The sequence below is a fragment of the Desmodus rotundus genome, chromosome 12 (genome assembly GCF_022682495.2).
Source record: "Desmodus rotundus isolate HL8 chromosome 12, HLdesRot8A.1, whole genome shotgun sequence".
Classification (NCBI taxonomy): domain Eukaryota; kingdom Metazoa; phylum Chordata; class Mammalia; order Chiroptera; family Phyllostomidae; genus Desmodus; species Desmodus rotundus.
Window position 1 is genome coordinate 14,570,895 of NC_071398.1, and position 19,661 is coordinate 14,590,555.

Genomic DNA, 19,661 nt, shown 5'->3' on the forward strand with positions numbered 1-19,661 from the left:
TCTCCCTCCCTCTCTAAAATCAATAAAGATAAAAAAAGAAAGAGGTAATGTTTTATTGCTGTTGCTTAATATTCAGAGTCCCACACTGAGTGTGAACTGGGAGCAGGCAGGATTCGTTTATCTGGTTCATCACAGTATTTGCAGTACCCAGGATGAGGCCTAAAATACAGGAGGTGCCTGATGAGTGTTCAATGAAAGAAGAGATAAGGCTGGCTGGAATCCCCTCTTCCAGGGTGGGTGAGGTGAGGCCGACCTCTGCAGATCACCCCCGCGTTCTTTCTCTATGGTAGTTTCTGGAGCAGAATCCCCAGTGGCACTTCAGCAGGCATGGTGGGTGCTTGTCTGACTCCTTGAGAAGGCAGCCAACTCTGCCCAGCAGCTGGACTAAGTAGGGTTCTAAGTCCTGTGGATGGACAGGTCAGCAATAGCAGCAGAAGGGACCCTAGGGTTATCCAGGTGCTCCAAACTCTGGCTGGGCAACTGGCGAACCACCCTTTTGTCTGGTACCCAGCCTAGGCAAGGCTGCCATCTGGATTCGTCAGGCCCAGCAAGTCCTCTGCCAGGCTGGTGAGCTCGTTCTCCTCGAGCGCCTCCACCAGGCGCTGCAGCGTGGCTCGGCGGCCCTCACCCTGAATGAAACGCCGGAGCAGCTGGAAGGCCTGCTCATACAGCCCCTCGCGCTCGTATTCATAGGCCAGGGAGTCGAGGACAGGGTCCCGAAGTGCGCGACAGCCTCGCTGCAGGGAGCGCCCAACCTTGCGCCATTTGAGGCCCACTGAACGTGCAAAAGTCTGTTGGTCCTGCAGGTTTAATGGTCGGTTCACTGCAGAGGAGTGGGAATCAGAGTGAGCTAGGGGAGGTGGGGTGGGGGCAGACCAATACCCTTGTATTCCCGCCAATTTTCCGGAACACTGCCTCTGCATCTCCAAGCACGACTCACCTACGGGCTGACCCTGGAACAGAAAAGTCTGGCCAGACGGCGGCGGTGGCGGCTTCTCCACCGACGGAGAGGAAGCCAGGGACTGCAAGGAGCCTGGAGCTTCCTCCACGTTGCCACCTTGGCCTCCAGAGCCGCACGTCAGATTCTGGAGCGCATCCTCTAACTCAGCAAGTTCCTCATCCCGGAGCCTGTCAGGCTAGGGAGGAGAGTGCGGTGTCGGTGCGGGGCTTAGTCTCCAAACCTTGCCCCACCCGTCGCTGGCCCCAGCCCCACCACACCTTCTGGGCAAAGATGCAACTCAAACAACGCTCCTCATCTGTCATCAAGGTGTCCAGCTGCTCTCCGCCGGCGCGCAGCTCCAGTTGCAAAGGCAAGGAGCGCAGGGTCAGCACTCTGGCCAAGCAGCCTTCCAGCGCGGTACGCAGCGCCCCCTCGCGGTAGGCTCGGAGGAAGCGGGCGCAGGGCTGGCGTCCGCAGAAACGCAGCTGCACAATCAGCTGCTGGTCGCTGCGGTGGATCTTGAGCATCTGCAACACCTCTGGGCTCCCGCTCTCTGTGGAGGCAGGCAGTCAGGCGCCAGGCGGTCCCCATGCCGGGTCATCCTCCAAGCCGTTAGAGGAGGGGTGAAGCCCACGGTCAGTCTCCCTCCCTACTCCCAGACCTAGGCGCTCACGGTAACCCCAGAGCTCCCCAGAGCTCCCAGCCAGAAAACAAAACTGGGATACCAGACGACCAGGACTTATCATGGGGAGTGGGTGACATCCTAGCCTCCTCCCTGGAGCCCCAAATTAAGGTAGGTAAAAGGGACATGGGAAGAGGATTTGCAGCAAATACCCTGGGCAGCCAAGCCATCTGGGTAGGCAGCCAGCCAGGCAGGAAAGGGCAGGAAGTCTCAGATCTTCAGCCTCCACCAAGTGGGGCTCCCGCTGCCCCTGAAGGAGAGGGGCTCACCGGTTTGGGGCCAGAGTGGGATCCCCCAACTGGCTTCAATCTCCTGTCACCTCTGCCCTGACATGGGAAAGGGGCACCCGAGAGGTAGTTACTGGGAAGGGGTCTTGGACAAGGAATGCTGCAGTGAGAGAGGAAAAGAGAAGAGACATGTGTGATTAGTAGAAGAAAGCAGCGAGCTGGTGGGACTGGGGAGTAGGGACATCAAGCAGGGGGATGTTAGCGCACACATAGGTGGATCGTACCCAGGCAGGAGGGCACATGTCTACACCCAAAGGCACAAGAGTAATAAAGAAGACAGCCTAGGCAACCAGCCCAGCTCCTCTCCTTCCCAACAAATCCTTTCCCTAACACGGTGGTTAAGCGCATGTCCACAGAGTTGAAGAGGTGGCGATCTCAGCCCCTGGTCCCACCCACAAAGGGCCCAGGCCACCCCTTTCTCTCCAAGTGACCCAACCACACACCTGCCAATACAGTCCGCAGAGCCCTGTACACTGCCACCTTCTGCTGGGGCTGACTGTAGGCATCCGATAGGACCACCTTGTCCAGCGAGGACTCCACAAACAGGTATGCGCTGCCCACCCACTCTTGGAACCCATTCGGCCCAGCTGCCATCTTGTCTCCTAGAGGTACAGATAGGCATCCAGATCAACCCCGACTCAGCCCTGGAGACAACTGTCCAGTGTCACGTGGCCCAGCTGTCCCCACCCAGTTGGCACACTCGTGAGGGGAAGTTCATTATCCCACAGGCACCCCCATGTGTGTCTGGCTCTGCACAGCACAGCCCAGCTCAGCCCTTGCAGTGAGGGCTCTCCCTCCACTGCCTTCTCAGAGAAAGAGCCCGGGGTCACAGTGGCAAGAGAGGAGAGTTACTATCCTGCCGTGGAGGCAGAGAAGTTATGCCCCCCTCCTCAGGCCAAGTTGTCTCTCTTACCAAAGCTGACAGAAGACATCTTCTTCCTGGATGATGCACATGCCCCACTGCCAAACAAACGAACCCATATCTTGGTACACCCTTAGCTTACACTTGAACCCTCAGGATCCCTTAGGGCCACAGCTCCCCTGTCCCGCCACAGAAGCTTTCTCACTTCCATTCCTACTAGACAGTCTGACTCCGCTTCAAAGGATACCTGTAGTTTGTGCCTGACCAGATCCTTTTCCCCAATCCTGACCTATTTGGGAGGCCTTCTTCTCTCTTCCCTCTTCTCAATCCATGTGCCTGTTGGGAGGGCTAACCCTACTTCCTAGCTCCAGGTGTGGGCATGTGAAGTAGGTCTGGCCAATCTGCATATTCCATTCACCTTTCTAAAATGATTAGTTCAGAGTTGGGTAGATTCAAGTTGGAACAAGCAACCTACAACTTTGGCTGAACCAGCAGGGAAGAGGCACTAGTTTCCCTCCCCTTGGGGCGGAGCTAGAAGGAAGGGGAGGTCTCCCTCCTTTGCCACAGCTTGGGAAGAGAGCCTGACTGAGAATGAAACTGACACAGAAAGAAACAGAGCCCAGAGACAGGGAGGTGCACTGCTCACCACACTATGCCCCTTGCTCTAGCTGCACCCTGGACTTTTCAGTTATGTGAGCTAAATCATGCCTTTTTGATTCAGTTCTCAATTTAAATTCCTCTTTGATGTAGTTCTAAAGTATTAATACTTGGAGCTGGACTCTTGTCTTATGTAACTCAAATTGTTCTATTACAGGTTCTTTCCCTGTTCAGAGAGAGCCAGGGCCCCTTGGTTCTAGTATCTCCTCCATCCACTAAGAAAATCCTAGCTCTAGGCGGGGGTGGGGGTGGGGCGGGGTGTGGGGGGGTGGGGGGGTGGGGGGTGGGAATTCCCAGCCAGGGAGTCCCTGCGCTGGCCTTCAGTTCAGTGGCCTACCAGCTACTGAGCCAGGAGGCCTGCCTCTTCCTCCCCACCTCACCTAAGGCAATGTCCCACACTTATCCTACAAACATGGTCTCAAGACCCCACCTCCTGCCCCATCAGCCATACTTCTTTATTCTCTCTTCTTTGGCATTTATCTATGGTGGGCTAGGAGCAGTACTGAGCCCCAGCAGTAAGCACCCTGGACGGACTCATTGCTCTGGGCGGACAGATGGGGTGGCCCCTGTTGGCACCCATTTACGTGAGGGACAGGGAACCTCAAAAGAAGGATGCTGGGAGAAGCCAGGACGAGCCAGGACCACAGCATCAGACATTGTTGGGGAGGCTGCGTTTCGGATCTGCCCCAGACCTTAACCTAAGAGCCAAGGTGGGGAGAGTAACTGGGCAGGGGCCATGCAGCGTCACCTAGACCTGGCAAGAAAAAATACCTGCTGATGATCCTACCCTGGGTCTGAGGACGGGGGACAAGCCCATTGAGCCTCCCTCCCCTGCACCAATATCCTTTTGATAGAAAACATATTACTACTTGTGTATTTACCCAAAACAATGGTCTATGGGGATGGGAGGAAATTTGGAGGATTTTAATTTTCATCGAACTTAGCAATATTCTACATCATGTAAAATAGATACATTTCCTTTGTATTGAAAAGGCAAAATATTTTTTTCTTAAAAAGCAAAAAATGAAATAAAGAAACAAAAACGGGGTGAGTCCCTGTAGGTGAGGCCAGGTAGGAAGACAAGTGGGGAGCCCTGGGGAAGAGGTCCAGGGGGACAGAAGCCTGTAAAAACCTGCCCTGGGAACGTTTGCTCTTTCATGTCTTCTTAGTCCCCTGACTTAAGGGTGCTGACCTGATGGATGGATGTGGTCCAGCCCCAAAGAGCGAAAGTGGGGGGCAGGGCAGAGCCAGAGTCTGCCCAGCAGGCCTTCCAGGTGGGCACTGGAAACCTGGAGGGGGGACGGCGCTCCATCACAGTAACTAGGACTGGACAGATGGGGGGGGTCCAACAGGTCTGCCAGGGCCCTTGGCTCCCATGTCCCTTTGGGAACTCCTTCCTACGCTCGCTCCTTCCACAGAAGCCCCTCTTCGGGAAGCCCCGCGCCTCACCCTCTTGGAGTCCGCCTCTCTTTGGGCCTGGCCAGGCTGGGTCCTGGAAACGTTTAGATGGGCTAAGACTGAGGACACGTGGGTACCAACTCAAGAAAATACGCCCCTACCACCAGGGGCCAGCGCCCCGTTAACACACCCTAACAGAACCGAGGCAGCCCCACCTCCGGCTGGGTGGGCGGCGGCGGCCTGCGGACGTGCCCCCTTGAGGACTGAAATCCCGCGACTCCCAGGGCTCACCTTCCGAGCTCTGGAGGGGAGCTCCCAAGCCTCCCGCGGGCCCACCACTACGCAGGGGTTCCGCACGCGCCACTGCCAAAGGCGGGCAAGAGGCCTCTGCTTACCAGCCCCGCCCCCTCACCTGCGGCCTCTCGAAAGCCCCTACCTGGGACAACACACCTGCGAGGACCAAGGTCCGTACCCTCTTTCCCGCCTCGCACGGAAATAAGCCCCATAGGCCGCGGCTACCACCCGGCCTGGGCAGCCGCAGATGACAACGGCGCGGAGCCCGCGCTCCTGAACCAGCATCCACCGCTGTTCCTGCCAGCGCCGGGAAGCCCACCCACCCTGTGCACTAACCTGGCCGCCCCGGCCCGGCTTCCCCGGCCCGCCCGGCTCCGCTGGATTCGCGCCGCTTCCGGGTGTGCGCGGAGCCCCGGGGCGGCTCCCCAGCCCGAGCCGCCCGGTCCGCCCAGCGTCCCGCCCCCGGGCTTCCCGCGGCCCATTTGCAGCCCACTGTCCAAACGCAGCGGCCCTCAGCCTCTGGGCGAAGCCCACCTGGTCAGCTGCGCAGGGAAGACCCTGAGGTTAGACGACGGGGGAAACTGCCCGCGGCAAGCGGCTGCGGGGACCTGGGGCGCTCATAAGGCCGCAGGGCTTCAGGTGAGAGCTGCCCCACTTTCTCCAGCGGGAAACGGGCGGATCAACACGGGGACGGGCCCTGGGGACCAGAGTTTTCCGGTGTCTTCGGGGGGATTGAGCCCGATGACATCTGATCTCTGCTACTGGCTGACACTCAGGACGCAGCGCCGGTGGGTCCCAGGTTCCAGCCTGATCGAGACGGTGCGGGATCTTCCAGGACACATGTCCAGCGGGGACCGTCAGCCTGGAAAATGTGGGAAAATGGAAAACTGGCTAGTGGTGTGAAACGTGTACGAAAGCCCTCAAACGCCTTAAAATAAAATTGGCCACTTAAAGAGGACGTACACTTTCCAGCAAAGCCTGTGGGGGGAAGGCCGCTCTCCGGCGTGGATCTGCGGAATCCCGGCTGAGTCTAAACCACCCAACCGGAGCCTGGGCAGCAGGGGTCAAGGTCGGAACTCAAACCCAGAGCCCCTCGGGCCTCAGAGCCCCAAGCTTTTCTCCCACCGGCGTCCCATTGGAAGTACCCGGGGCGTCTTCCCTCGGGAGGTGGAGGAAAGGAAGGAACCTCCGCTCTCGGGCGGATTCGGCGGTGCCCCACCCGCTGCCCCGCTTCCTGATTGGCTTATGGTCCCCGCCAATGAGAAGTCTGTTCTAGTGCTGCGGCCCTATTAACCCTACTGTCACTCTAGTGGCAGGCCGGGCTAGTGCAGTTTCTCAACTTGGGGCCTGCGGAGTCGACCGGCGCTGGCTGAAATTCAGATTCCTGGGCCCTACTCTTTCAGAGCCAGATTTAGTAGGTGGGGCCGCGGATTCTGTATTGGGAATAAGTGTCCCAGTGATTCTGAGGTCCCTTGCGGTCTGAGAAGCTCTCATGTCACTGGCCCTCCAGGGGGGCTGGGGCCCGTCCTTCCCTAGTACTCGGGGTGGACGCTGGGAGGGAAGCAGTTCAGTTACCCCTGGAAGACGAATCCGGGTGTCTCTGAGTGTATGTATAGGAGGCAGGGGGAGGTGAGGCAGGCGCTCCGAGCTGGAAGGGAGGGACTGGTCGTTCGCAGTCCGGTCCTGTGCAGCCAGCCGCGCTCCGACTTCCCTAGGGAAGACTTTAGTAACTAGGAGAAAGAGCCAATAGCACTGCCCAAAATCAGAGTATTGGGCTTTTCTGGCATAGGTCGTGTTTGCGTTCCTTCTCATGCTGCATTAAATGGTGATTTTTATTCAACAAACGATAACAAACTGTAAAGGAGAATCAGGAATCCTGCGGCATCCAGGGCTGACTTCACGAGTCTGAGACCAGTGCAATAATCACAGGGTCCCAAGTTTGGTTTAATAACTTGGTTAAATGCTCTGCAGCCACTAACTTGAAATGCCTAATAACGTTTTGACCAAAAGGTGCAGCATTTTCATTTTTCACGGGGCCCCATAAATTATGTAGCAGCTCCTGGGCCACAGGCATTTCCATATATAGGCTCCGGTGTTCTCCTCAAGACCCTGGCTTTCCTGAACCTGGGGACCTCCCTCTCGTTCCAAACCAGAGCTTCCGGTAGCAGTGGAGCCCCCACCCCACACCAGGCAATGGCTGAGCCTGGAGAGCAACTGCCAGAGGAGGTGCTGGCGCTCATCTTCCGCCACCTGCCCCTGAGGGACCGTGCTGCCGCCGCCAGGGTATGCAAAGCCTGGGCAGCTGCTGCCACCTGCAGTGCTGTGTGGCATGACACGAACATCAGGTAAGCCCCTTCTTCCTCTCCTTCCTCCTGCCACCTTCCAGTGGAGTCGGAGGTTGGGGAGATTCAAGTGAGTCTCCCCACATTAAAAATCATAATCATTACTAACATTTTTTTGACTGCGTACTATGTACCAACTATCGTTCTAAGTGCCTTGCATGTATTACTTAATAGATAGTATTATTGTCTCCATGGCACGGATAGGAAATCGAGGCAGAGAGAGTTCATCACTCCCTGCAAGTCACTCAGCTAGGGAGTGGCAGAGGTAGAATGTTAACTTGGCCATGCCCACTTCCTTAGAGACATCTGAGAAAGCCCTGTTCCTAAAACCCTGGCTCTGCTTGCCAGGGTTTCACCTTGTGGCAGGCACATCTGAAGTCCGCTAAGGGGACAGGGTGGGAGTTCCTACCTAGCATTAGAGGCTAGCTTGGGGTTACCAGACATGGTTGGGACTGGGAGGTGTGTGGGTAGGGAGCAGAAAGTGGGGATGGTGGCTGGAACCCCTGCTGAGGGATGGGTAGAGGCTTCTCTTCTGCTAAAGGGGACACAGCCAATGCCTTTTCTCTACCTCTCTAACCCCAAGTTGCGACTGTGAGGGAGAAGGCATGCTGCCACCATATCTGTCCTCCTGCCTGGACCACGTTCACAACCTGTGGCTGGAATTTGAGCCGTCGAGGGAGCGGAGCCGCCGGGTGGCCACGGAGCTGCTGACCGCACTGGCGGGCCGTATCCCCGGGCTTCGAGGCCTGCATTTGGAGTGCCGCGGAGAGAAGCCACTCTTCGATGCAGGGCGAGACGTCCTGGACGCTGTGCACGCCATATGTCGGGCCGCTCCAGCGCTGCGTCATCTTGACCTGCGGCGCTTGCCCTTCACTCTGGACGATGCACTGGTGCTGCAGGTGGCACGCGGCTGCCCCGAGCTCCGCAGCCTTTTCCTGAACAACAGCACTCTGGTGGGCAGCGTGGGGCCGGGCTCCGTGCTCGAGCTACTAGAGTTCTGCCCGCGCCTGTGCACCCTCGGTCTGCACCTGGCCAGCCTGTCACACTCCGCCCTCGAGGTGCTGGCGGCACCACATCGTGTGCCTTTAGAACTCCTGGCTTTGCGGTGCGCCTGCCCAGAAGACGCACGCGCCCCGCCTCTGCCCAACGAAGCATGGGCCGCATTGCGCCACCGCCACCCTGGACTGATTGTGGAAGTGGAACTGGAGCCAGCATTCTCTGATGAGAGCGCGACTCGTGTCTTGCAGCCTGCAATGCCAGTGGCTGCGCTCCGTCTCTGCCTATCTGGAGACACTGTAGGTCCCGTGCGCTTTGCAGCGCTACACTACCCGGCAACCTTGCGCGTGCTCGAGGTGCGCGCCACCGCCTCTGCGGAGCTAGATGCTGCTCTGGAGTTGCTTGCGGCCCTCTGTCCGGGCCTTCGGGAAGTGCACTGCTTCTGCGTGGTGCGACCCTCCGTCTTGCACGCCTTCCGTGCGCACTGCCCGCGCCTGCGCAGCTACACGCTCAAACTAAAGCGGGAGCCACATCCTTGGAGGCCCACGCTTGTGGGCAAGTGAAGGGGCACTGCCCTCTCCCGCCCCCTCCTGCCCCCAGCAGGTGTGTGCCCTCTGAGATGCTGCGTGGGTTTGGCCAAGCGTGCCCCAACTGCTAACCTGGTGCTTCGGGACTCTGTGGCCTCTTGAGCCTCTCGGGGATAGCGGGGCCGGGGGATGGGGGTGAGCGGGCGGGGTGTCACCCTGAGTCCACTTCATGCTCTCAACTTCTGCAGACTCTGGAAGTCTCTTGGTGCCCTCCTCCAACCTCCCTCCTCTGTGAACGCTGTGATAGCTCCCGAGGCCCTGGCGTGGGGTGGGAGAAGAGGGCACGGGCGCGGGCCAGGGTGACTGTGAAATAAATCCTGCAGTATCTTAACGTCCAGTGAAAGACCAGGTCGGCTCTGAAGGGGGATGGCAGGGATCCTAGAGGCCCGGAGGAGCCGTCCAGACAGGAGTGGGAGAGACCCAGACCTCAAGGTCCCTTGCACTGATGCAGCTGTGGGAGTCAGGGGCGGAGCACTCCACGTCCTTGGAATGACGACGTCCCAGGGTTCGGCGGGAGGGTATGCGCTTCTCCTCCCTCCCTCCACCGCTCCTCCCTGGTCGTTCTACCCGAGGCTCACTGTGCCCATGGCCTTCACCTTCTAGGACTTTCCCAGCCCACCCCAGGCTGCGCACAGGCTATTTCTCCCGAGGAACAATGGAAGAAACAGCGGGTCTGAGAAGGGTGAAATTCCAACCCAGGTATCCCTCTACTCTACACCCCTGTTCACACGTCCTATCCCAGCCTGCCCTTTCTGTTTGCCGGAGCTGTGGCCCGGGCTGAGCCCCGCCCCGCGGGTTTGCACGTGGCCCCCACCTGACCCAGCGCCGAGAGGCGGAGTAGAGCGAGGCGGGCGGCAAACGCAGCGCTTTCCGTGGCTTTGACTAGCCTCCCGCGCCCCAGGCCAAGCGCTCAGCGTCCGAGACTGCGCCATGCAGGAAGCGCCAACCACGCTGCCCACAGACCCCGGCCCCAGCCCAGTGCCTGCCTTCCTCGGCAAGCTATGGGCGTTGGTGGGCGACCCGAGCACCGACCACCTGATCCGCTGGAGCCCGGTGAGGGCTGGGGCCCCTCGACTTCCCCAGTGGTACCCAGCATCGCTCCACGTCACTGAACACCCACTTCCACCCAACCTGGGACCGGGCTGTGGGTCCCTCAGTTCAGCGGTCCAGGGTAGTTCATCTTGGAGGGGGTGTGCGAAATGGAGATGAGGCGACTTCCTTGCGGCCAAGGAAAGAGTAGGAGCCTTCTGGAGAACTAAAGCCGGAAGGGTTTTTTGTGGTCATGTAGTTCTCACACCACCCCATCAGACAATTCGGAAAACAGGCCAGAAGAGGAGGGCTGGGTCTTGTCCTAGCTCAGGGTCATATCGCGGACCTGGAACCCATCCCGGGCTCCAGGCCTGGCCTTTGCATCTCTTCTCTGAGAACAGAGAGCGAGTCTGCGTCGGGGCTGGAGTAGGGATTCACTGGGATCCCCCCCAGGCTAGACATCAGAATTGGCCTCCTCCCATGTCCCCTTGATCGACAGGCCGGGTCCCTAGAGTGACTGGGTGTGTGAGTGTGCGTGCCAGAGCACGGACCAGGCGGTGGGCTCACGGTGCCGTCCGGTCTCCACCCGCTTGGTGGGTGGGAGGGCTGTGTTCTCCGCAGAGCGGGACCAGTTTCCTCGTAAGTGACCAGAGCCGCTTCGCCAAGGAAGTGCTGCCCCAATACTTCAAGCACAGCAACATGGCGAGCTTTGTTCGGCAGCTCAATTTGTGTGAGTCCCTGAGGCCCGGGGTGGGTGACTTGGTGCTCCGGGATGGGGCAACTCACGGCTCCACGCCCCACTCCCTAGACGGTTTTCGGAAGGTGGTGAGCATCGAACAGGGCGGCTTGCTCAGGCCCGAGCGCGACCACGTCGAGTTCCAGCACCCGAGCTTCTTGCGTGGCCGCGAGCAACTACTGGAGCGCGTGCGGCGCAAGGTGGAGCAGATTGCAGGAACCAGCAAACTCAGGTGTGGGTTTGGGGACGGCTGGCCATGTTTTATGTGACTCAGGCCAGATGGTGCCTCCCACTGCAGGTGCCTGCGCTGCGCAGTGATGACGGCCGCTGGCGCCCGGAGAACCTGGGCCGGCTGCTGGGCGAGGTGCAGGTTTTGCGGGGAGCGCAGGAGAGTACCGAGGAGCAGCTGCGGGAGCTCAGGCAGTGCGGAGGGGGGAGGGGCAGGGCGGGGAGGCGCAGGAGGGGAGGGAAGGGGCGAGAGGACACTGGCTCTGGACAGCTCCTTCCTCTCTCTTGCCTTGGCGCCCTCATCCAGACAAAACGCGCAGGGTCGTGGGACTCTGTTCTCTATGGGTGGATGATCATCCGGGTGGTCGCAGGTTGGGGCTTGCCCTTTGGTGGAAAGTGGCGACTGGGCAGCTCTCAGATGCCTCAGCACCCTCCCGCACCTTCCCGCAGGCAAAATGAGATACTGTGGAGAGAGGTGGTGACGCTGCGGCAGAGCCACGGTCAGCAGCACCGGGTCATTGGCAAGGTGTTCCTCTCCCCCACCCCGCTTCCCCCCCACTCCTGAATACCCCCTCTGCCCAGTCCTCTGGAACTGCCTTGTAAGGATGGGGGCAAGGTCCAAAGGATGACTTAACACTTTGCTTCCTCTTCAGCTGATCCAGTGTCTCTTTGGGCCACATCAGACTGGGTCCAGCAGTGCAGGAGCTAAGAGAAAGCTGTGAGTGAGAAAGCTAGGGCACTCACCTGCCCCTCCCCCACCAGCATCATCCCTGCCTGAGGCCTCATACAGGGCACCCATTCATCAGGAATCTTCACCACCACCCCCAAACCAGTCTTCCTCACCCCATGGCCATCTCCCCAAAAGCCCCCTTCCAGGATTTTCCCCCTCTCCCCCCCAACTTCACCACCAAAACCCCCACTCTTAGATCCCTCAGTTCCAGGACCTTAACTCCAAATTTCCACCCCAGCAGCCCCTTCCCCCTCACCCCAAAGCATCCCATCAGAGGGTCTGGGGCTCAAACCATGCTCCCCCTCCTTTCCACCCCCAAAGGGCCCCCATCTCTGGGGGGGGGGCCCTTCTGCCTTCAGCATGTGACAGATGCCCTGGCAACAGGCCTCAGCTCTGCTGACTTGGCGGCTGGGGCCTGTGGAGGGAGGTGGTGCAGACTGAGGGCCATGGGAGATGAATCTGCCTGTCCCCCCCACCCCCCGCCTGTCTGTGCCCTGGCCTGTGCACCGCCACTGCACAGGTCCCTGATGCTGGATGAGGGGAGCTCCTGCCCATCACCGGCCAAACTCAGTGCCTGCCCCCTCTCTGGTGCCCTCTTGCAGGACCCCTACTTTATCCAGCCGGTAAGTTTTGCTTCTCCTCCCTTCCCTAGGCCACAGCTGGGCTTATGGGGAGCCTATTCCTTTTCCCCATTCCTCCCTCACAAAAGAGGAGTTGGGCCCTGGCTGGTGTGGCTCAGTGGTTGAATGCTGGCCTGTGGTTTGATTCCCAGTCTGAGCACACGCCTGGGTTGCGGGCAGGGTCCCTGGTGGTGGTGGGGGGTGGAGTGTGAGAGGCAACCACACATTGATATTTCTCTCCCTCTCTTTCTCCTTCCCTTCCCTCTCCCTAAAAATAAATAAATAAATAATTTTAAAAAGAGGAGATGGAAGGCAGCCTTTCCCCCCACTCCCCTCACACACATCAGACTAGGCTGCCCCACATGGGCTATGAAACTTCCCCACTAGACTTGGCCCATGTGGGTGCTGGTTGGGTTCTGGCTCGCTCTGCAGTTGAGGTGAAGGGTTGGGCCTAATCTTCTACTTCTAGCCCCTCCCAGAGACCACTTTGGGCTTCGGCAGTCCTCACAGGGCCAGGGGCCCCATCATCTCTGACATCCCAGAAGACTCGCCATCCCCTGAAGGGCCCAGGCTTTGTCCCTCCACTGGTGACAGGAGGTAAGAGGGGCAGACAGGCGCTGTCCTCTGGGGAGTCTGTCGGGGAGAGCCTGGCGTCCCAGATGGCTGTGGGGGTATGGGAGAGGTCAGTGTCAGGGTCTGGTTGAAGCTTTTCTCTGGTACAGGGAGAAGGGCCTGGCATTGCTCAAGGAAGAGCCGGCCAGCCCAGGGGGGGAAGGCCAGGCCGGGCTGGCCCTGGCCCCAAACGAGTGTGACTTCTGCGTGACAGCCCCCCCACTGCTGCCTGTGGCTGTGGTGCAGGCCATCCTGGAAGGGAAAGGGAGCTTCAGCCCCGAGGGGCCCAGGAATGCCCAACAGCCTGAACCAAGGGGTCCCAGGGAGGTACCTGACAGGTGAGCAGAGAGACCATTCTTGACTGTGAGCCACTTTGGCAGTTAGACCAGCACTAACTAGGTCCCCAAAACTTGCCTGCCCCTTAGTGGCGGAGGGGGATGTTGGGTGCTGTGATAGGACCTGATTTCTCAGAGTTGCTCTAAGGAATGCCAGCATCAGAGGCCCTGGAAAGTGGAAGCGTCTCTGTGGCAGGGCTCAGGAATCTGCCTTTTAAACAAGCGCGTTGGGGTGGTTGTAAAGACTGTAACGTACACAACAGTTTAAGCACCACTGGCGTTGACAGTTGCATAGGGAGGGGACCCAGCTCTAAAACTCCAACTTCAGGCCAGAGGCAGGAGACAGAGGCTCTCTCATGCACCCCTCTATGTGTGTGTGGGGTCCTCTCCTAGCATTTTCTAGACGTTGTCAGATTTGGACCCCGATGCATCCAGGTTCCTTGGGAACTTGATTCGGGCGGGGAGAGTTACTGCAGGCCAACAGCAGTCCTCTGTGCACAGGGGGCCTCTGGGCCTGGAGAAGCGGGGGCAGTGCCCAGAGAGTCTCCAGCCTCCAATGCTACTTCGGGCCCCGCCTGAAAGCGTGGAGCCTGCAGGACCCCTGGATGTGAGTAAACCTTCCACAGGGCATGGGGCTTGATGGGGTCTGGCTGTCTGTGCAGCCTGGGAAAGGCACCGTTGACCCGGAGTTCTCCCAGGTGCTGGGCCCCAGCCTCCAAGGGCAGGAATGGACCCTGATGGACTTGGACATGGAGCTGTCCCTGGTAAAATGGGGGTGGGGAGGGCAGGGGATTAGGGGTTGCTGGGACAAGCCCTTTGGTCCATGATTGTTCTCTTTCAGCCAAAGCCCCAGCAGCTCCCTTCCCCAGCTTCTTCGTGGGGGTCTCCCATGCAGATGCAGCCCTTGGTACCACAGAAGGATGACACTGAGCTGGCAGTCAAGGGGTTAAACTCTCCAGGCCCAGGTAATGGTCAGGTCACGGTGACTCAGGACCTGGGGGAAGGCCCTGTTTGGCCAGAGTTACCATGATTAGGTGGGCTGGGCAGCTTGTGTTTTGCAGAAATCCCTTGAATTCAGGCTGCCTTGCAACGAGCTGCTTAAGCCACCCTTCCCTTCACAACGGGGTCAGAGTGGGGAGGTTGAGAGTGGATATTTCATCCTAGCTGATTAGAGGGCAAGGAGGGTGGGCTCTTTTTCCATGAAGAGAGTGGGATGTTTCTCCCTGCTGAGCACAGCCCCACTCCTCCTAGGGAAGGCCTCCACTCTTGCAGCACCACTCCTGCTGGACGTCCAAGTGGCTTTGGGAGGCCCAGCTCTCAGCCTGCCTGGAGCTTTAACCATGTACAGCACTCCTGAGAGCCAGGCCTCCTCGCTGGGGCCCGGGGCTGACCCCTCCCCCTGACCCCTCTCCAGTCCGAAGCCAGCCTGGCTGAGAGAGGGCCTGCAGCCTCACACCCTTCTCCGCCTCCTAGCGCCCCCTGGCGGAGGCTGAGCGAAGTCCCTGCTACCCTTTTCCACTACCAAGTTAAGCACATAAACCGCATTTTTTCCTGTGTCTGGTCTCTTCTCTCTACCGACCGAGAAGCACAGAAGTCATGGGGGAGAAGGGGCGATTTTGCATTCCTAGAAGCGTTCAGGTCCTAGGGCTTTAATGGGGAACCCCCTGGAGAGTAGAATGCTTGAGGAGCCTGCTCCTAGTTCTCCTGCTTAGGCCCGGATTGTCCCGCGGGATCCAGACCTGGGGCCTAACCACTGCACCCTCCGGGAGTGGGGGCTTTGGGGGTGACCCAGCTCCGCAATGAATCCGCTCTGTGGTCCTGAGTAAGCTGGTTCCCTTCTCTGAGCCATATCAGTCACAGATAAAGAGGGGTCGACGAGAAGATAGGAGTAAAGCGCCTGGGAATTGCCAGGCCTGGAGTGGGCATCAGGTATGTGAGCCCGCGGACCGCACTGCCTCCTCGCTGACTCTGATTCCTCGCTGGAGTTGGGAGGGATAGCGGACTACACGTAGGAGCCCAGGCAATGCGCGGGCTCGGCTCTCGGCCTTCCTGGGTGCGGAACAGAAAGCCCGCTCTCCTCTACCTCCTCCCGGTTCCCGGCAGTCCTGGCTGCCCCTCCCCCCTCCCCCGCAGCAGCTGCTGCTCCCATCCACCCCGCCCAGCCCTTTCTGCCTCGTCATCGCCTACCCCGCCGAGGCTTGACCGGTGAGAGGGGCCCTCCGAGCGCACCCGACCGGGAGCCCCACCCCACCCGGCTGGGGGAGGGGAAAAAAACTGAGATTGGACGGAATCTGCACCCCCACCAGCTGCGCTTCAAGGCCTGTGAGCCCCGCCCCTCCGCGGGATTCTTAACTCTGGGACCCGAGGAAGGGGAGATCAGGGGAGCCTGTGGTCGCACTTGGGCAAAGGCTCCCGCAGTTTCCCACGCCTCTCGCTCCCTAGCAAAAGACCCCGCGGAAGCCAGGTGGGGAGGGGGGGCCGAGACCCCCCTCCACGCCTCGAACTTGGAGCTGCCTAGTACCCCGGGAAGGATCTGGCCCGTGACCCTTGAAGGACTGGCTGGGACGTAACTTCGGTACAGTATTGACCTCTGAGTATTGAGTCTTGGAGGGCCCAGGCTGGTTGAGGTTTCTGTACTCAAGAGGAGGAGGTTAACGTAAAAATAACTTGGTTAGGAGTGAGGGAGAACGAGGGGGCCAATCCAATCGCCCCTCCCTCTCTGCGCCTGTACACGAGTCGGTTCTGTCCCCTCTCCTTGCACGTGTGATTGGAGGACAGCCTTTGGAAGACTCAGCTGAAGAGGGTAGAGGGCCTGCGTGTACACAGTGCAGTGGTGCCAGTCAGCCCAGGGCTGAGGGCGCATGCTGTTCACTGGGGTGAGACGGAGCCAGTCTGCCTAGGGCACACTCAGGCACTGGCATGGACAGGGGACATTTATTTGAGTCTTGGAGGTTGGGTCCACATCTTGTGAGAAGGGGAAGGGTATTTTCAGGCTTAAGGAACAGCATCTGCTGAGGTTCAGAAATGCCAGGGGCTTAGTGAGTTGTCCTGGCACTGAGGGTTGGGGGCACTGCGAGAAGCCCTGGCTGTCCAGGAGGTGTGGGAGAGCAGCCAGGTGAGATCTGCTGAATTCTCTCTGATGGGCAGGGAGGAGAAGAGGACGGGCAGTTAGGACTGACATTCTGCTTGGCAGGAGACCTCATTGTAGTTCAGGTTGGAGCGAGTCAGATCCCAGGTCTGGCACTTGGTCTCGCCAAGACTGTCTTCTCCTCTGCAAAATGGGGACAATCAGTCCTGCCCCAGAGTTGTCAGAAATCACTGTGCTGTGGGGTGATGAGATGGGAGTGAGAGGTATTCAGAGAGGCTGTCAAAGGAGAGGCAGTGAGGATGGTGCGGTTGCGGGGGGCTGCTGATGGAGACTTGCTGAAAGGTGGAGCAGCAGCATTTGTCACAGGTGGGACATGAATGGAGAAGGAGGGGCAAGGGGCGATCCTGGTCTCTGATCAGCACCCTGCCTGGGGGAAGAGTTGATGCTTCACTGTGGCCAGGAGGGGTGAGATGACCAGGAAGGCAAAGCGTGATGCCAGGTTGCAATTAAGGACCTGGAAGGCAGGAGGGTGTTGGGACCAAATCTGCTCTCCCAAACCTAGAGCCAGGTAAGGCGGTAGGGGAGAGATCCCAAAGGGAGGGCAGGACCAGAAGGGTGCCATGTGGATAAAGCTAAGGCTGGAGGAAATGGACTAAGAGAGGGTGTGGCCCAGGGCCTGGCCTCTTTGTCCCTTGATGCCAGGGGCCTGGCTGCCTGGGTCAGGACATCCAAGAGGGGATGAGCCATTATCCTTAGATGTCAATAAGTAGGCAAAGCAGATTAATTTCTAACACCTGCTGATTGGTAGAGGCAGTCTCTCAAAATGGAAGAGGAAACAGTGAAAGTTCAGCAGGCATCTGAAAATACATTGTTGAGAGCTTTTTTGAGTTGGGCCCTGGGTACTTCAAGAGGAAGCAAGAGATGGCTGTGAGTCATTCCCAGGGCGGCAGGGAGAAAGCTGGTTCTCAGGTAGTGTCGGGTCAGAGCTAGGACTAAAGAGAATTCAGGTATCCCTGTTCAGGCATTAGAGGACCAGGAAGGGATGTGAGACCACCCTGGGGTTGCAACCTGGCGGTGGCACTGGTGAGGGGTGCAGTGGTAGGTCCTGTCCTGGAAAGGAGTATCTCAGGCCAGGATAAGGGGTGTGGTCACTCCCCGTGGGTGGGAGGAGCAGAGAAGGATCTTGGTTTTGAGCTCTGGCTGCAGAGGGGATTCAGGACTCTGCAGGGTCCAGGCCGGAGCTGAAAGCCTGGACTCCAGAAGTAGTGAGGATGACAGAGAAGTATTCAGCAGACAGACTGGAAAGGACTTGACTGCAAGCTGGGTGTGGGGTCTTTGCTGTTAAGGTGGGAAGCAGGTTTGGGAAAGAAAAGTTAGTTTGGATAAACTGGGTCTGAACAAATCGCAGAATTTGCAGGCAACTGGGATTCAGAACTGGTCCTAGTTGGGGAGAGCAGTCAGAGAGTAGATAAGGGTCCTGCCAGACCAGAGCAGAGGGGAGGGGAGGAGGGCCACAGGTGATGTTTAGGGAACTAGAGAGAAGCCTGAGGAGGAGGAGATAGGACAGAACCAATGAGAGAGGCGGGAGTACGGAGTCCGTTGCTGTAGAGCTGTCCTACCCCCGGGGGTCGAGGTGAACTTAGACCCCAGCCACGGGTGTTCACTGGAGCCCTGGGAGAGAGGCCAAGGGCAGAGAGGCCCCAGCCCCCAGTACCTGTCTCCCTCTCCCCCAGGCACCCCCCACAATGGGCAACGCGCAGGAGAGACCATCAGAGACTATCGACCGGGAGCGGAAACGCCTGGTAGAGACGCTGCAGGCAGACTCTGGGCTGTTGCTGGATGCGCTCCTGGCAAGGGGCGTGCTCACCGGGCCTGAGTACGAGGCGTTGGATGCGCTGCCAGATGCCGAGCGCAGGGTGCGCCGCTTGCTGCTGCTAGTGCAGAGCAAGGGCGAGGCCGCCTGCCAGGAGCTGCTGCGCTGCGCCCAGCGAACTGCGCGCGCGCCCGACCCTGCCTGGGACTGGCAGCACGTAGGCACTGGTGAGCGTGCATGGGGCGGAGCCTAGGTCAGGGTAGGGGGTGTGATGCGGAAGGAGTTCTAGCCTCCCCTAGAGGTGGAAGTGTGCAGAGGAAACCGCAAAAGGGATGTTTGAGCTTGAGACACTCCCACCCCCTCCCCAGGATACCGGGAACGCAGCTACGACCCTCCATGCCCAGGCCACTGGACACCTGAGGCAGCCGGCTCAGGGACCCCATGCCCTGGGCTGCCCAGAGCTTCACACTGCGATGAGGCCGGGGGTCCAGAGAGCTCCGAGGAAGGGCAGTCCGGAACCCTCGAGGAGCCCCAGACAGAGCTAGAAGCTGAGGCTGCTGAAGGGGCAGAGCCGGAGTCGGAACTGCAGATGGATCCGGAACCAGAGGCAGAACCAGAGCCCGAGCCCGAGCCCGAACCGGAGCCCGAGCCCGAACCGGAGCCCGAGCCCGAACCGGAGCTGGACCCGGATCCAGAGCCCGAGCCCGAGCCCGAGCCCGAGCCGGAGCCAGACTGCGAGGGAGATGAATCTGAAGGTGGTCGGCTGCCCAAACCCGGTGACAGGTTGGTGGGAGGCTGTGGCCCAGAAGGCAGAGGGCAAGCCCCAGCTGACCAACCACTTTCCCCCTTCATGTCTAGATTCCTGAAGGCCAGAGCGCTGACAGGCCACTCCCCATGAAAGCCGAACGGGACCTGGGACCCTGCCAGGGCGGAGTGCGATGGCCACCAAGGCTCCACCTGGCCCGGTATTCACTGGAAGTGACTAAACTTCGGAGGGTCGGTCTGGGATCTCTGTGATTCTGGCTCTTGGCCCAGAAATAAAGGTGACCTGGGCAGTCCTGTGCCCCATCACCCAGCCCCACTTTGTCAACAGCTCAAGATGCCCCCCTGGAGATCCAAGACCCAGGCACCCAGTGCCATAGGGTCTGACTGGGGCCCTTTTATCTTCCTAAACCATTTGGGGGCATGTGTTGTCACCAGCGCTATTCCATGGAAGCCCCTGGGCCTGGCGCAGAAAGCCAGGAGAGGAGAATCTCTCTCCCCTTAGGGAAGGCTAGAGCTGACAGCCTTGGGAAATGAGGCTAGGACACAGGAAGAAGAAAGGGTCTTGGGTAGATAAAGACCACACACCTTACTGTAATGGTTGTTTTAATTGTCTGGCTTCTCCAGGGCTGGGAGCTCAGTGAGGGTTTGACCAGTAACTGG

General features: G+C 59.1%; 4 protein-coding genes across 12 annotated transcripts; 3 read left to right on the top strand and 1 right to left on the bottom strand.

Moving 5' to 3' along the window:
- Positions 1-37: 37 nt before the first annotated feature.
- On the bottom strand, positions 38-5,791 carry TRADD (TNFRSF1A associated via death domain). Of its 4 annotated transcripts, none has more exons than XM_045191754.2 (6): positions 5,655-5,785; positions 2,823-2,869; positions 2,353-2,511; positions 1,219-1,493; positions 941-1,136; positions 38-823 (listed from the first exon to the last, which is right to left on the bottom strand). In XM_045191754.2, the coding sequence occupies exons 2-6, from the start codon at positions 2,839-2,841 to the stop codon at positions 513-515; spliced, it is 960 nt and encodes a 319-aa protein (XP_045047689.1). In that variant the 5' UTR covers positions 2,842-2,869; positions 5,655-5,785; the 3' UTR covers positions 38-512. The 4 variants fall into 4 exon arrangements, with proteins under 4 accessions (XP_045047689.1, XP_053770541.1, XP_024411987.1 ...); XM_053914566.2 differs by lacking the exon at positions 5,655-5,785 and adding an exon at positions 5,457-5,625; XM_024556219.3 differs by lacking the exon at positions 2,823-2,869 and having other exon boundaries at positions 5,655-5,791.
- FBXL8 (F-box and leucine rich repeat protein 8) lies at positions 5,620-9,716 on the top strand. Of its 3 annotated transcripts, none has more exons than XM_045191752.2 (4): positions 5,620-5,759; positions 7,274-7,465; positions 8,046-9,061; positions 9,649-9,716. In XM_045191752.2, the coding sequence occupies exons 2-3, from the start codon at positions 7,314-7,316 to the stop codon at positions 9,019-9,021; spliced, it is 1,128 nt and encodes a 375-aa protein (XP_045047687.2). In that variant the 5' UTR covers positions 5,620-5,759; positions 7,274-7,313; the 3' UTR covers positions 9,022-9,061; positions 9,649-9,716. The 3 variants fall into 3 exon arrangements, with proteins under 3 accessions (XP_045047687.2, XP_024411985.2, XP_045047686.2); XM_024556217.3 differs by lacking the exon at positions 9,649-9,716 and adding an exon at positions 9,234-9,337; XM_045191751.2 differs by lacking the exon at positions 9,649-9,716 and having other exon boundaries at positions 8,046-9,216.
- Positions 8,747-14,902, top strand: HSF4 (heat shock transcription factor 4). Of its 3 annotated transcripts, XM_045191746.3 has the most exons (15): positions 8,747-8,757; positions 9,649-9,744; positions 9,947-10,098; positions 10,696-10,804; positions 10,883-11,010; positions 11,109-11,233; positions 11,489-11,564; positions 11,692-11,756; positions 12,289-12,391; positions 12,858-12,985; positions 13,111-13,338; positions 13,837-13,942; positions 14,034-14,099; positions 14,177-14,300; positions 14,587-14,898. In XM_045191746.3, exons 3-15 carry the CDS (start codon positions 9,976-9,978, stop codon positions 14,736-14,738), a joined length of 1,533 nt encoding a protein of 510 aa, XP_045047681.2. In that variant the 5' UTR covers positions 8,747-8,757; positions 9,649-9,744; positions 9,947-9,975; the 3' UTR covers positions 14,739-14,898. The 3 variants fall into 3 exon arrangements, with proteins under 3 accessions (XP_045047681.2, XP_053770538.1, XP_045047679.2); XM_053914563.2 differs by lacking the exon at positions 8,747-8,757 and having other exon boundaries at positions 9,661-9,744; positions 14,231-14,300; positions 14,587-14,902; XM_045191744.3 differs by lacking the exons at positions 8,747-8,757; positions 9,649-9,744 and having other exon boundaries at positions 9,936-10,098; positions 10,574-10,804; positions 14,587-14,902.
- Positions 14,903-15,528: 626 nt separating this feature from the next.
- On the top strand, positions 15,529-19,307 carry NOL3 (nucleolar protein 3). Of its 2 annotated transcripts, none has more exons than XM_024555941.3 (4): positions 15,529-15,910; positions 18,157-18,463; positions 18,605-18,991; positions 19,095-19,307. In XM_024555941.3, exons 2-4 carry the CDS (start codon positions 18,169-18,171, stop codon positions 19,100-19,102), a joined length of 690 nt encoding a protein of 229 aa, XP_024411709.2. In that variant the 5' UTR covers positions 15,529-15,910; positions 18,157-18,168; the 3' UTR covers positions 19,103-19,307. The 2 variants fall into 2 exon arrangements, with proteins under 2 accessions (XP_024411709.2, XP_045047911.2); XM_045191976.3 differs by having other exon boundaries at positions 15,538-15,657.
- Positions 19,308-19,661: the final 354 nt, after the last annotated feature.